Source organism: Actinia tenebrosa, unplaced genomic scaffold (genome assembly GCF_029948245.1).
Source record: "Actinia tenebrosa isolate PJP-AT-01 unplaced genomic scaffold, QUT_ActTen_1.0 PGA_scaffold8__29_contigs__length_14323225, whole genome shotgun sequence".
In the NCBI taxonomy this organism is placed as follows: Eukaryota; Metazoa; Cnidaria; class Anthozoa; order Actiniaria; family Actiniidae; genus Actinia; species Actinia tenebrosa.
In genome coordinates, this window is record NW_028292585.1 from 9715606 (window position 1) to 9732071 (window position 16466).

At 40.1% G+C, this 16466-nt stretch overlaps 2 protein-coding genes across 2 annotated transcripts; one reads left to right on the forward strand and one right to left on the reverse strand.

Moving 5' to 3' along the window:
- Positions 1 to 6018: 6018 nt before the first annotated feature.
- On the reverse strand, positions 6019 to 12966 carry LOC116308928 (BRO1 domain-containing protein BROX). Its single transcript, XM_031719448.2, has 11 exons — positions 12824 to 12966; positions 11018 to 11218; positions 10767 to 10862; positions 10425 to 10497; positions 9940 to 10048; positions 9731 to 9820; positions 8803 to 8888; positions 8285 to 8366; positions 7830 to 7980; positions 7266 to 7419; positions 6019 to 6501 (listed from the first exon to the last, which is right to left on the reverse strand). The coding sequence occupies exons 1-11, from the start codon at positions 12925 to 12927 to the stop codon at positions 6400 to 6402; spliced, it is 1248 nt and encodes a 415-aa protein (XP_031575308.2). The 5' UTR covers positions 12928 to 12966; the 3' UTR covers positions 6019 to 6399.
- A 129-nt stretch (positions 12967 to 13095) lies between these two features.
- LOC116308930 (E3 ubiquitin-protein ligase RNF216-like) lies at positions 13096 to 15914 on the forward strand. The gene has a single exon (XM_031719450.2). It carries the CDS (start codon positions 13164 to 13166, stop codon positions 15183 to 15185), a length of 2022 nt encoding a protein of 673 aa, XP_031575310.2. The 5' UTR covers positions 13096 to 13163; the 3' UTR covers positions 15186 to 15914.
- The last annotated feature ends 552 nt before the right edge of the window (positions 15915 to 16466 follow it).

A 16466-nucleotide genomic window follows, 5' to 3' on the forward strand; every position in this document is an offset into this window, starting at 1 on the left:
CTATTGTTGCGGGTATTGGTTGAGTAGGTAAGAAAGTGCTCAAAGAAGACTTTACTGAAGACCCAAGCAAGAGCTTCGCTAACTTTGCTAAAATGACCGCTGCCGTAGGCGGGGCTATCATGGTAAAGGATTACCTACGGAAGGAAAAGTACCTACCGACGACGTAACTCGTGAAAATCCCTGTGATTTTCTAATATATAATGGCTAGCGTGGTCGCAGGTGGAGTTATTGCAGCTTTAGCATTCACTGGAGCTAATTATGGTGGTCAGTATTTAGATAGATTAGTCAGAGGCGACAAGGCTGCAGAATCAGCCGCCGAAAGGAAGAGGCACGACTTAGCGCTGGAGAAATATCAGCGAGACGTGGCGGCTTGGAATGAAAAAAGACAAGCTTACAGGGATTGGTTGGACAAGAACTACCAAGACAAGATGCAGGCGGATAAGAACTTCGAAAACACAGACTACGCCTTCAAACTTTATGCGCAAGCACACCCCGCGGCATCGACGGGGTTAAGAAAGCCTCAGTTTAAGAATTACTACCAGCCTTCTAAGAAACAAAAAGACAATGAATTGGTCTTTGTAGGAGTCGCAGGGCTGGCGGGAGGCGTGGCTTTGGCGTATCTGCTCTAACGAAGGAAACTGTGTTTCCTGAAATATATGATCGTCTTTTTGGAAAGCGACAAAAATAACTTTACCACTTATTTGAATCCCCCCATCAAAGCCCATAAGGTTAGGCTGGTTAGTTGTTCTTTGTACAATTCTTGGTATAATTTAGTCAATGCCTTGGTCACCGTACTTAAGGCGCCTAACAAATATCAAGGTGAAATGCTACCCGATGGACATTACACGCCAATCACCCTTGCTAAGGAATTAGCAAAACACGGTTATACTCTTACCACAGGATTGCCGCACGAAATGACCCTCAAACATAATATGCCAAACTATTCAGTAACTTTTGGAAAGTCTGACCCATTGGGATCTTTATTATGTGCCTCGGGCAAGACGATTACCAACACAGCCATACCCGTGAAATGGAAAGTCGCATCCTCTTACGAAGTTTATTGCGACTTGGTCAATAGTTACAACAATGGAGAAAAGTCTTCTCTTATGTCCAAGTTTCTACCCAAAGGTAATCCATTTGACCTGGTAGAATACACTCCCATTTCTTTAAGCTATGACTTGTCTAATTTGGTAGAAAGCATAAACATCACCATTAAAGTGGACGGAAAGACGGTGGATTTTAACGGACGTAAGATCAATCTTGTTTTGGAATTCATATAATGGGCCGCGTAGAGGACAAACTCAAAAGGATTTACTATGGGCCTGAAGGCTATTGGAAAGGAGCGTCGGCTATCAAGAAACTCGCGACCGCGGCCAGGGTATCAGAAGAAACGGCTAAGGACTGGCTAAGAAAACAAACCCTCTGGCAGGTCTATCTTCCCGTGCCCAAGTACATTCCCAGGCCCAGCTTTACCGTAAATGCCCCCAATGAAGTTCATCAGGCGGACTTGCTTTTCTTACCACACGATAAGGTGAGAAAAAAGACCTATAGGTACGCTTTGACCGTAGTCGATATCGCAAGCAGATACAAGGACGCCGAACCCATAACCAGCAAGGATTCTGGGGAAGTCGCAGAAGCCCTAGGTAGGATTTATAAGCGCGTCTTGAAATGGCCTAAGCTGCTGCAAGTGGATGCGGGGACAGAGTTCATGGGTGTGGTTACTAAGACTCTGAAAGACCACAGCACTAAAATTAGGAGAGCCGAGGCAGAGTACCACAGGGGTCAGAGCATTGTCGAAAGATTCAATAAGACCCTGGCCGAGCGTCTCTTTGGGTACCAGTATTGGAAAGAGCTGGAAGATCCCTCCAAACGCAACAGGGAATGGACTCAGAGGCTCCCCCAGGTCGTCGCGGCTTTGAACAACGAGGCGGCCAGGGCTACGGGAATGAAACCCAAGGATGCCATAAAAAAGAAACACGTGGAACACAAGTCCTACGTCAGAAGTTCAAGGGCGGTCGGACTGAAGGAAAAAAAGCTCCCCCGCAACATAGTGGTCAGATACCTCTATCAGCCGGGGGAACTCGAAGGCGGCAGTAAGAGAGCCACGGATCCTAACTGGTCCCTGGAAACGTATGAGATCTCGAAGTCCGTCACCAAGGAAGGGCAACCCGTGTTGTATTACCTAGATGGCCCAAGTCGTGGATTTGTTAAGGAAGAACTGCTCATAGTCCCCAAAGACTCAGAGTAGTGCTAGCTGCCCTTCAAAGTAGCGCAGCACCGCGCGCCCGATTACACTCTAGGCATGTCAGTCTTACGTTGCCTCTGCAATGGCCGCGCTTGTTATTTATACGATCCACGGAGAACTGCTGATCGTCATTTGGGTCAAACCTCCATAGTAGAGGTATGTTACATTTGGCACACCTTGCCCCTTTCTTATAGACGTCGTCCACGCATAGGTCGAACGTCATATTTTTTTCTTCGTCGTGCCGCTTGTAGCGAAGGAGTTTCTTGGCAATGTTCTCTTTGGCTACGTCCTCTGGGGTGCGGTCGTAACGCAGTTGCGGCCCCCAGGCTCTTTTTAACTGTTTGGCATATTCTACGCGGCTTACGGCGGTGTAGATAAGGTTGCTCCAACACAGCCGCTGGTCTATGATCCATAAGGTTTCTTTTATGGTAAGCCCTTGCGCGCTGTGGACTGTCATGCAATAGCCCAAGCGCCAGTCTGGATGGGAGGTAATTCTTTCCACCTTTTCTATGGGTACCCAGGCTTTGTCATGCGTTACTGCGTTTTGCAGTTGGATGTCGGTACCAGGTACCCAGACGTCTCTTTTTTGCATGCGGGTGTCGTGGGGTTTGTAGCAAACAGGTACGGGATGTGTAGGGAAGCGCTCTCGGTGTATATTTAGCAAATCCTTTTGTATGCGAGACTGTGCTGCGCGTTTGCTGCTCAGCACCAGATCCTTTGGATGCCATGCGTAAAGAAAGTCCTCGTATTTCTTCGCTCGTACGCGTTTGCGCAGCGTCTTGCATTGGTCGGCGTCACTAAGGCCCCTTAATTCCGCTTTCAGGTTTCTTACTTGATCCTTACTGCGGTAGTCGGCGTTAATTTCCTCCGCATGGTCTACGAAATCTTTCAGCCATTCGTGGGGCATTTCTCCGGCTATAGGAGGTGGTTGACATGGATCCCCGGCGAATATTACTTGACACTTTCCGCGGAGGAAGTCTACGAACTCCTGCAGGATTTCCAAAGGCACAGTGCAAATTTCGTCCCAAAGTATCACCGGTGGTATGTCATGGATGGCCTCTGGTACCCATTTTTGTCCATTCCAACGAAAGAAGCTGTGGTAGGTCTGCGCGTCGTGGCCCATTTCACAGAGTTCCCTTTCCAAACGGTGCGTTGGCGTTAGCACCTTTATCTTAGGAAAGAGTTCTAACACACGCGTCGTCTTACCGCTGCCTCCCGTACCATAAAGGTAAGAGAAGCGTTGGTAGGAAATAGGGTCGGCAACTGAAGGTAGAGGCTCTTTGGTAGGCGTTACGGAACCCTGGGTGTGCTCGCCGTGATATTCTACACGGCCTCTCCAAGCTTTGATCTCTTCGTCTTTGACGCGCCATTGACCACTTTCTGCGAGTTCATCGGCAGTGTAGAATTCTTTCATCTTCTCTAACACTTCAGGCTTTACGTACAAGGAATCCGTGGCTACACGCGGAATGTCCTCTTTGTCAAACCGCAGCAGCATCGCGAGAAGGTTAATATGCGCATATGCTAACATACTCGCACGCAGGTGGTAATATTGCGGCCTGTGGTCTTGGTAGTAACAAAGTGCATTCCATTTCTGTTCTTCCTGACCTTCTATGAAGCAGTCCCATTTCTCCACAGACACCATTGTTCCTTGTTCATGGGCGCGCTTAATAAGGAAGCTTAACTCTCCTTCGTCTGTTATCAGGCGTCGCTGCATGTGTTTCTCGCCCTCCTTAGCGCCCTGTGTGAATTTTCCTATGACAACGCGTGCTGTGGGGTTGTGTTCTGGGAGCCATTGCGTAAAGGCGCTGTGACAAAGTATGGCTTCATGCGCCGTGTAGGTAAGCAGCTTACGCTCTTCTAAGAACTTTAACAGCGGCACGGGTATCCATTCTTTTTCCTGTAAGTGTTTTCCGTACCACGCGTAGATTATCGGATGCAAGTCTTTTGCGAACTTCCAGCTGGTTAACCTGACGAATCCAGTTGCTGGGGCGTCGTAGTGACCGTCTAACGAAACGCGGAAGAATTGGGAGTCTGGATGTCCGTAACGGTCGTAATATTCCTTACAATCCCCTAGACCTTTAAAACTTGCAGGGTAACAGTGTTTCATATCCAGAGACACGTACTCGTCTTCGTCGTACTCCATGTTCCACAGACCACCGTGGCCGTGTTCTACACAAGCTTTAGCTATATCTTTGAACTCTTTTGGGGTAGGTTTCCACCTATTCCTCTTCTTGGCCGCCAAGAAGTCCAAACTACGAGAGCTGAGGACCTCGTCTGAGAAGTCTTCCCCTAAGGTCTCACAGGCGCTTTGAATGCGCTGTTGTTCAATTTCGGGTCGATACAAAGTGCCGTCTTGCGTCATAAACTAACTTCCTTCTGAATCCATCAACCAAATGGAATTCTCATGGATTAACTCTGCCAATGGAGAATTCTTATAGACCTTCGTTTCCTTCTTTCTTGGGAACCTTAACTCTCTCCATGCGTGTGCGTTGTGCTGATAAATGACTATAGGAGCACCTCTGCCTCCGTATTTGTGCGTTCCTGGGTAAATAAAGCCGTCGGTAATGTCTTTCACGTGTATGCGCCTTTCTAACGCAGTTTCTAACTTCTTGATGTTGTCAATAGTTGCTCCAGCCCTACGAGTAGCATCTTCCCATCTCTGGATGGCTTCTCTTCTTTTTAGGGTAAGTTTGCCGCCCCGAGAGGAATCTTCGAAGAACTCTCTTACTAACTTCCCTACGCAGTTGCCGGGATGTCGCATTGGTTTAAGCTTCTTAACGTCTGGTTTCTTAATCTCGTACGCGCCGTAAATAACTACAGTAACCGGGTATGCGACCTCGTAGAACAGTATGTCTATTCCTTCAAGTGCTCCGGGCCTGGTGTCTTTATTCAGCACAAACAGGCTTTGCTTACCCGACGCCCGTATTGGATTGCGCCCCTTTTCTATCATCCACTCACCGTCTAAATACTTTATAAATGTTAACTCCAAACGGTATTCACCTTCAGGCATCAAATTGATTATCCTTTCTGCTCTTTCATATGTCATTGTCTCGTCCGTATCGCCCTCCATAAACGTTGTAAAGGCAAAGTCAGCATCCAGGCGATCCAACACCCGAGTTCTCAGTTTGCGCACAGTTTTATTTCTAATGCTCGTGATGGCGTCCATCTATATGTAAAGGATATCTTAACCTCCATTTACGGTACCCATCGTTTCGACAACTAGCAGCAGTAAGGGAATCAGCGCGCGGGTAATACCCGACTCGGACGCTGTTACTTGAGCACGGGGAATATCCGTGTAATTCCGAGGGGTGACCGCGAGTCCCCCTTACTGCTGCTGACATAAATTGATCTGACAGTTTGGGGTTCAGTTTCGGGAGCATGGATGTTTTGTATTTCAATCAATGACTTTTGTCTTATCAAGAAAGATCTTCAATTTACAGGCATCGCTAGGACTAAGTGTTTTTTTTAAAATGTGATGTCACATACTTGGTATAACTCTCTTCTCGTACATCTGCATGATTCTGGCACGCCTTAGCTACCGTTGCTATGTCCCGCAAACTTGAGGAACGTTTGGTTATAATTCGCTTACGCGAACGGGTTAATTGTAGTATTCTTGTTTCATGGGACAAGATAATTTCAGCGGGAAAACTGCTGCTACGGTGATTGATTAGGCTAAATTGCTACCATGAATTCTTGCTCCATAATTACTGAGTTAGCAAACATCAGATTTTGGGGACATAGGACTCCCAAAAAGAGTAATTCAAAGCGAAAGATACTTGCAAAGAAGGCTATTTGTTAATACAATTGCAATACAAATTCAAGTTCAATTAATCTAAATAATTATCGTCTTTAAAATGGCTGTTCCGTGCCACCACTGACCTATTACCTTCCCATGGTCCTTCACGAAGGCAGGATGGTCCCGATGCTAGATATATGTCTTTTATTACCAGGTTCACCAAATATAAGGGATTAAGACAAGTACAGTCCCTCTGCACGTTTCACACATTCGATTATTAAATTATTTTAAATCTTATGTTTTTTCCACTGATATTTTCGTGTCAATGTATTAAATTTAGATTTAATCTATAGCTTGTTTTGAACACGAACAGCAGGTGTTTAGCATGTTCAAATGGATGCTTGCATTCTCATTGTTACTATTGAACAACACAACCAGAACTGTTCTTGGCTGGCTTTACAGGACCCTTGTCGTCTGCTTCATGTACAGGTTTGATATCTTCTCCTGCACCAGCAGTGGACTTCAAAAGAGAAAAAAGAAAAAAGAAAATGACATACCAAAACTTAGTGTTATAGACACTAGAGAAAAACGTTTGCGCATGCGTGCATTTCAGCACGTTTCTAAGAATTTTGAAGAGTTTGAGTGAGAAAACAAATGATGGTTTTCTCCAAGTATACAAAAAAGTTCGAGAGTATACTTTTGTCAGACCAAGATACTGTATTAACAAACACAATATGAAAGAATTAGTCTTCGTTTCAAGCATGGGCACTAAGTTTTGGCATTTTGTGAAGTCCAATTTATCAGGCATGTTTGAAAGTCAAATTTACATATGTTTGACTAATTTGCATACGGATTCAAAGCATGCGCAGGCGTTTTTCACTCGTGTCAGTGTGATATACATAACGTAAAGTGATAACGAAATAAAAAGATGATGATGACGATCATGTGATGTTCATGATGACGATGATGATGGTGAAGACAACAACGACAACTATAATGACAACACAGTCATCATTGCGTAGGGGACTAAGCGAGAGGTTTCGAGGTTAATTACAATTATACATTCAATATTTACAGCACACAACACTCAACTCACATATTTATTTTGACAGAAGGAGGAAAACCGGAGAACCCGGCGCAAAAGAACCTCGTGGGTTACCGTGGCAACAGGGAGAAAAACGTCATACCAAACAAACTCAACTGAGGATAAGCTCTGAAAATCGAGCCATCGTGGACCGCATGCAGGTTTGAACTACAAGGTAGCGAGAGGCCATCGGTATTTACCTTGGGAGGCTGAGCCTTAGATACATCAAATCCCGCATAGGCATCTGTCCATAATGAGAATGGTGCTGGAAGGTTAAATTCTTGTGGGCTGGCCAGGCCAAAAGTAGCCTTCATTTCAAGCTCGGGAGGTTCTGCTGGAATCTTGTGAAAGTAACTGCATTGAAAGAAAAATATAAGACAGAGTTACTTACTCAAAAGTAAATTCCATTGGCGATAATCACTTTTTCATGGGAAGTAACGCTAACTGTTTATCATTCGTACCTTTTAACCCGAATACAATAAAACAGTGGAACACATTACAACCTTGAAAACAACCTCTGGGCTGATCTAAGTCAGGACACGGCTGTTAGGTTTTGCAGAGGGAGAAAAATTGGAGAAAACCACTGGAATCAAGGGAGAGACCTAATAAACTCTACTCAATGAATGGAACCCGCAACCCCAGTGGTACTAAGAGGAGAGTGCACTATTGCTACACCACCCTTCATTGCAAGAAACACAGAGTATGTAAAGCAAGCCACCATTACTGACAATGCTCAACACTTAACGCAGTAATACACTACTCACATAAAGCCATTTTCCCTGGTTGCTTTTTCAAGCCTAGTTCGCATGAGTGGTCCAATTCGCTTAAAGAAAGGGTGTTCTTGGGGCCTTGCAGTTGTTCCTGGTCCCTTGATTGAAGCATACTCTTTGCACAGGGTCTCAGCTTTCTCATATGCTAAACAAAATCACAAATAAAGACAGAAATGTTGATGGCATAAGTCTGAGATGCTATTAGTTTTAACCAACTATACGACAGACTACTAAGTGAAAAAACATTTTTGTGGGGGTGGGTGGGGAGGGTTGGGGGATTCGCAGTAAACTTCTTTATAATGTTTGCAGCCCTCCACTTTTCACTCAGTAAGAAATTCCTCTTGTTAAGGAAACAATCAAGAAAACAATCACATGCATCATCTTTAACACAGTCTGGGAATCTGATTTCTCTTTAAAATAATTATTGTTTGATACACTGTTTAACTCACACTTTTGACTCTCTTGGAGGGCTTTAATAGCATTGCCACACTCTTCAGCCTCTAGAAGTAACTCTCCTTGAAAACAGCGGGCCTGGAAGAATAAGTTACAAGAAGTTAAGAAAATCCATTCCCCCAAAGGCCACACCCTGGGTCCAGAGGCTGTCTTGTTCAAGTGTTTCATTAATTTTTTTTTGTTTTTGCTTCAACTATGTACAGTGTTGGGCTCTGCTGTTATGGAGACATTTTAAATATTATATGATGTATGTTTTAATCTGCCACTTGCAGAGATACATAAAGAATTGAAAAGACAAAAAAACTCTCTCTCCATTATTTATTAAATTCACTTGTGTTAAAAATACTAGTAAAACAATTATTCCCTTCAGGCTCAGAATATTTGGGAATTTACATATATACATTGCTACTCTAAGACTCGTGTCTCGGTAAATATTCCACCGATATTCACTTCGTCTTTTGTCAATTATGGTTAAATATTACATAATTCTAGTTAGCAATGTTAAAAATCTTACATAAGCCAGATAAAATGATGCCTTCAGCTCAAGATATTTTCTCCATTTGCCAGCTTTTGATGGTTCAACTGACTTCAAAGAATCTCCTGGAGAAATAATGAGACATGATCAATATTATCCTGATTACCAACAGGACGTTTGCATAATGGCATCATTTGACTCCTACTGCCAAGATGCTTTGTGAATTTTCTTTCTTATTTAATTTTGTATTTCTTCAAAAGAATAGTAAAACAATTAGTGCTAATTAACCGAACAAAAGAAGGTGTGCAGGGGAGTAGAGGTCAATGACGCCATCGTGCAAATGTCCTATTGAAAGCAAATTATTTTACTCGTCTGCATCAGAGACCCAAGACTGGAGTATCTATGTTTGGAAGATCTATTCTAGATGAGGAAGTTATTCATGTCTTGCAGGAATTAAGGTTTTGATTCTAAGTGGGGAATAATGACTTTAATGAGGGTTAATTAGGATAAATATTTATTTCCAATATTGAGAAGTGCAATTTTATTACTAGTGTGATCACTGAATATGCAGATTAAGAACATCCTCCATTGTAGTGAATGAAAATCCATTCCAAAAACATTAATTGCAAATCTAGTGCTATATCAATTAGTATTGAAAACTCATTACTTGAAACACCAATGGGGTGGGGCAGGGGGGCTATAGCCTCCCACTCTTTCTCTTTTTCCCTTATTCTCTTATATTTTCCAATCTTACCCCCACTAAGTAAGAATCAATCTTAGCCTCCACTCCCATTTTTTAGGCTGCTTAGCTGCCCCTGGAGACTCTGGTTGGCCAATGTACTACTTCATGAATTATTAAGACAACCATTGAGCTTTAGAAGTGTGCATCAAACGATTTGGACAATTTTCTTTTTTATCATCTTTAAACGAAGTTGACTGAAGCTTTAATATACAATATATTTCCTACCTGCAGATGTAAAAAGACTAGCTGTTTCATTTGCAAGTGATGATATTAGAGATGCTTTGTGTTTTAGTTCAACAGCTCGAGCCACAGTGACTGCATGAAATAAAAAAAAAAAACCAACCACAATTTGAATATTAATCTTAACAACTGGTAGCTAATATTTGATAGCTGTCTAGTAAAACAAATATTGGAAAATGTCATTCAAATCTCACCCTCTTGAGCCTCTGCAACACACTGCATTCGATAAGCCTCAATGACACGGGTATCAACATCTGCTCCTTTCTCTGCAGAGATGTTTCCAAGCCGAGGCAATAGACTATCCTAAGAGAGTGAGCAGAGGATTTAATAAAATGATGGCAAGTGATAGACTTGTAACTTGTCATGAGAAATCAGTCAGCAACAAATTTTAACAGAATGAATTGGGGATTCATTTTGATGAATAGTTAATATTGAAATAACAGATATCCTTGGCGTTATTTGTCATGAGGAAGAAATGGAATTTTCTGGCTTGGTTATAATGCTTTTATATTTCATACCAAACATGTGTCATGTAAGTCTCCTCAGCAGCTGAGTGTGTTTTTAGTCTCATTTCATTCTCCTACTGTAAAAATGGCCAACACATAGGACGAAATGGAATAAACATTATACCCAAGCTGTAAAGGTTTGTACTTAACAATAATGCGCAAGAAGGACTGACCTTTACAAACTGAAAGAGACCACCTGCTGTTCGGAGGCATGAGTGAACTTCTTTTGCTTCCTCCATGGAGATACTAATGAGAGAAAACATTAGTTAATGTTTTTTGATATTTATTTTTTTTTGCTCATTTGTCTTATTATTCTCTTGAGAAAATACCAATTTGAGTAAGAAAAAATTTCTTGAACCATTTTGGTAGTGGTTAAATACATAGTAAAATGAGGCTATCGCATGCAAACAGCCCATATGATTTATTTTCAAAATGCAATGAAAAAGCAGCTATAATTGAGGCTGTTTGGCTGTTGGTATTACTCATAAGTGTAACATAGATCAAATAAAACTTACTCTTCCTTGGCAGCTACTTTGGCAGCATGTTTGGTATACCACATTGCAATGTTCATGCACATAGACATCAATTCAAAAACAGAATCAGCTTCACACCTATAATTAACATTTATTATACATTATGGGAAAAACAACTCACTTGGCCTAATATGTAGCTACTAGCGTGTTAATATCACAGGACTGATACATATCAAAGATTTTATTTGAGTTTCATCAAGCAAATTTTTCTTGAATTTTTTATATCAACTTACGTTGGGGTGTTTCCACATATTGAGTTGGTCCACTTGAACACAATAAGTTTGCGCAGCTTGCTATCACCAGCTCCTCCTGGGTCATTAACAAGCCCAACAAGCAATGAAAAATACATTTCATATGCATTTTGTATTGATGTTGTTTCATTTGCAGGATCTGTTAATAGACTTAGCAGTCTGGAACGGCTTTGCCTCAGGTCTCTGTGAACAATATTACTCAATGAATTATATGCATAGTCATGCTTTTATGCATTATAGACACTGATATAATTTCTATCAATGTATGTGATTGGCTATGCAGAACTATCTTCAAGCATGTAATATTTGACCAATGAATATCCTGTTTTAGTATAAACTTAAATGATATATCTAACTCATGTTTCAACTTAATTTCATTTTCTTAATTTTTTCTGTATCCATTTACTCTCACACTCCTGGTTTATGAGTCAATAGCCATTCCACCTTTAGCTTATTAGCTAATTGGCTCATAGACCATTCAGGTTTGTGGTCTATATTTTAAAAATTAGGTGAATGGGCATAAGGGTAGAAATTTGATGGCTGCTTTCCTGTCCCAGCTTTGATCAATGCAAGATTCAGCAAACTTTGAACAAGGGATAAGGGCTCTACAGTATTCATTGTTACTCATATATTTCTCTGTTCTAAAACCACTAGGCATAAACAGGGATCTCCTTTTGACAGCCCATCAAAAACCTGCCAATCATGGTGCAGGAAGAAATCTGATCAGGTGGTTCATCAAATCTAATTAGCATATAATACAATTGAAAAAAATGGCGGCCACTTGGATCTTTGCTTTCCTAGCTACAAATATGGGCTAGAAATGCATTAAAAATTCTACCTATATACCTACATGTATAACAACTAACTATGGGTCAAATGGTGCAGTGGGTTTCAATTCTTTTATTAAATCATTGTGAAATAATAAGCACTTTGTTTGGCCATAAATGACTGAAACTTGGACTACCTGATCAACTAAAACAATCCTTTTCACCTATTCCCAAAGATCACCTGGAACATTGATTGACACATGGAGCAATATGAACAAAAAATTCAAATTTATTAAGGCTTGTACAGCAAATGTAGATGCAGCAATTTTTACTTCTGTCCTCTAGCTCTTGATAATAATTCTATTCTTGGCCCAGTGCATGTTACGTCATAGCTGCCATGTTGTTTGACATATAACAAATCATTCCTCAATAGCTTCTCTTGTTAGATCAACCAACGTAGCAGCTCTGTTTCATTGTTATTTATATCTGGAGGGGTTTTTAGTCATGTACATGGTTGCACTCCAAGAATATAATTTATTTATAATTTATACAATAAAGCTCAATAGGAGTCTACTACAGTGTATAAAGGAAACCCCTACTCCTTGTCAAGAGTAAATGAAATGACCTCCACTGATTATTTACCTTACATAATACTAGCTGTGGCAATTTGAAAGACTTCGAGATGCACTCAAGGGACTAATTATTTATTCTGCGAAACGAGCTAAACTAGCTACTGTAGCTAGCTAATCGTGTAAAAATAAACTTCCGGAAAAAAGCAAATCTTACACTTTCACAAACCATTATATTACTTTAAAATATACTATATCATTATTCTAAAGCACAGGTTATAAAAATGCTATTTAATCTGGAATAATAAGCTTATAAAAATCTAAAGTTTAGCAAAAAAATATCAGCTGAGTTCTTCAAAAATCCACGAATGCATAATAATATTGTGTAAATATGGTAGCAAATCCCATCAAATCTTAACGATAGGGAGCCGAAAATAACAGAAGATACTCACGCTAATATCTTAGAAGCAGAAGGATTAGTGGCAATATTCCTGATGGATTCAAACGACACAGGAGCTGATGCCTTGATGGGGTTTCTGTGAAACCAGTGCGCCATCTTGGATAGTACTTCATATATGCTATTTATAGCATATAATGTTATATATATACCTTGACCAATGGTAAACGTTATTATATTCTAGTAATAGCTGATTGGTGGATATAATATTATTTTTGATTCGTTGGTTCAAACTCCCAAAAAGCCAAATATTTGGCGCCGCTTTTCTTCATCTTTGGAATGTTATCGTTTAGTTTAAGAAGTTGAGGAGGTTTTTGCTGTTTTATTTGACTAAGATGGCTACTCCACAGGAGAGGAATGACATTCTAAGTTCGTTAAGACCCGTATTTCCCCAGCTGGGCGACAATGAACTTGAAGAATGCATAGAAAATGTTCGTAGAACTGTAGGAGAGAGTCGCGAGCTGATCATCCCTGGTTGCATTGACCTACTACTTGCTAGAACTGCAAACCAAGAAAGAAACCCTGGTCGTGATTATCCTGGTATGGCTGTCGCGATTCAAGATGAAATACCGAGACATGAAATGACCTATGTTAATGATATTTCAGACGAAGAGTTTTCTGAGGAGGTTGAAGATGACGAGCTAATGTATGTAGCAACTTCCATTCAAGGTAGACCAGATTTGGAGATTTACTTTGTAGATGATTCTCCTCCTTTGTCTAAAAACTCAACCTGCAAAACTACTTCAAGCCTCTTATCTCCTAAAAGAAAGAAGAATGGATCTAACAAACGCTCTTCTTCTGAACTTTCTCCAAGTTCAGTCGAAAGTACCTCTGGTTTGACGTTATCACCACCATCTACAACATGCGCTAAATCTCCTATTACAAACCCTATTCGATTCTGTGTAGAAAAGATAAAACGTCTCTTCCCTGATGTACAGGAAAAATACCTAAGAGAACTGCTTGAGAGTTGGGGAGAGTCGCCAGTAGATAATCTGGTTAATAGGGCATGCAATTATCTCATAGAAAATGGAAGTTATCCTAAAGAGGAAGAGAAAATAAAATGTTCTGTTAAATCACCACCAGAAAAGACACATACATGTAATACTGACTATCTGAAAGAATTTAGCTCACCAACATCTTACGTCTACGAAAGGCAATGCCTCAGTTTACTGGAAAATGAATTCCCAATGGTGTCTGTGAGGGACATAAGGAACATTGCTAGAAAATTTAATTGTCACTATGCTCCCACAAGAAAGTACTTGGAAGAAAAGATGATTGAAGCACATCAGTCTAAACTACCAACATCCTCTTTCAGGAATGGAAACTCTACTTCCGGTTCAATCAGATTATTGAAGACAAAAAGACGACAACATGTATTTGAGTCTTTTCATTTATTGGTTCCTGAACTTCAAAAAGAAATTAATTTTATCAAAAAATACAAGATAAATGAAGCAGAGGAAAAGGATAGGCAAATGGCTTTTATTCTAAATGAAAAGCAGTATGAGGAAGAGGGTCAAAAAATTGAGTGTGGCTGTTGTTATGGAGAGGCAACATTTGAAGATATGATCCAATGTCTAGATGGTCACCTGTTTTGTATTGATTGTTTGCAAAACTATGCCAAAGAAGCAGTATTTGGTCAGGGGAAAGCTATGCTTTCATGTATGACAAGTGAATGTGACAGTACTTTTTCCATGAGTCAACTGAAAAAGACTCTTGCTTCAAACATATTCTCAAAGTATGAAGACAGACTCACTGAGGAATCACTTTGTCTTGCTGAAATGGACGATCTTGTCCGTTGTCCAAGCTGCGACTTTGCTGCCATATTGCCTTCTGAGGACAAAGTCTTTAAATGCCAAAATACATCCTGCCTCAAAGAAACGTGCCGATTTTGCAAAGAAGATTGGAAGGAACATTTTGGTCTGAAATGTAATGAGGTAGAGAAGAAAGAAGCTAAGAATGTTAGATTATCGTATGAAGAAAAAATGACCATGGCTAAAATTAGAAAATGTCACAAGTGTGGTTGTGAATTTACAAAATCTGATGGCTGCAATAAAATGACCTGTCGCTGTGGGACAACTATGTGCTATATTTGCCGTAAACCTGGTATTAGCTATGCACACTTTTGTCAGCACCCAAGAGAACCAGGGAAGAAATGTGATAGCTGTAAGAATTGTTCTTTGTGGAGTGACCCTTCAGAAGATGATAACATGGCTGTTAGGCAACTGGAAAGAGAAGCCGAGGAAGTTAAAAGGAAAGCAACTGATAGCAGTGAAGGTGAAACTCTATCAAAAAGACCCAGGACTTCAAATGCAAGTGTGAATTTACATGTTGGTAATTTAGTTCAACCAATTAAGTAGGACGTTATTATATCCTTTACTGCAATGACATTTTTTCTTTAAGGGAGGCTAGTATGAAAATTGGCCAAACTTTACAGTGCAACACGCAAAAGTATGACAACATTATTTTAATGTATTCACATACTTCTATGCACAAGCTTTTTACTACCAAACGAACATTTGCATGCTTTATTTGGTAAAATCAGCCAGCTTTGCATTGAAATGTGTTGGTTTAATGTAAAGAACCTGTGCATAGAAGTATACATTAAATGTGGTCATACTTTTGCACCTTGCTCTGTAATCCATCTTAAACAAGACTTATCTTTAAGGGTTTAATAATCACCAATTTTTTTCTTGATATTTTGATAGGAAGAATATTTTTAGAAATCTCTAACAGAGTCTTTGAGGTCATTTACTCAACACTAAAGATCGCTCTATGCATTTCTCTGTATTTAATGAGGAAAATATCTGCTAGTTTTATACTCAGTATTGATGAAAAGATGCAAATTAGATATTTAATTCTAATTATAAGTAATTTAAGGGACGTCCGTCAGCTGACCTTTGGGGTTCATTGACCAAAGTTCAGTGTTGAGTAAATAACATCACTGAATCTGTTTAAAAAAACATATAATACTTCCCATCAAAATATGAAGAAAAAAATTAAGCAGTGATTATTAGACCCTTAAAGATTATTCCAGTAAAGTTTAAGCTGAATTAAATGTCAGACAATTTTGTAGGTCTCCCTTTCAAAAGCCCCCCCCCCCCCCCCAAAAAACTTGTTTCTGTTAACTTCAAAATTACATTATAGTGGTTTTCATAAACCAGTGAAATACACTTTAATAGCATAATTAGCACTACTTCATTCTAATCCTTTTGTTTTCTATTGTAGTTATCTGACTATTACACTGTAATTAGTACACTTTGCTTCATGGGTGAATGAAATCCACTCTCTTGAAATGGCACATTCTGACTTTGAAGATATTATTCTTCAGGAATTCCATGCCAATAGTTTGTTGAAAAACTAGGCATGACAAAGATTGTTCTCATAATATCACTTTGGCAGTTGTTTATTTGTTTCAATTTACTGTTATATGTCTCAAACATTTGAGCTGAATCATACAGTAGTTAGTCGTATATGAAGTATCATATGTTTGCTCACTCTATAGGTTACTGTAGTTTGCTTTGAATATATTTTCAGGAGGCTAGCTAGAAATTCAGAAAGAAGACATTTATAATCGTAGAAAATACACCGATATATTTTCCTAACAAGAGAAATTATTTTACTCAGCTTTCAAACAACAC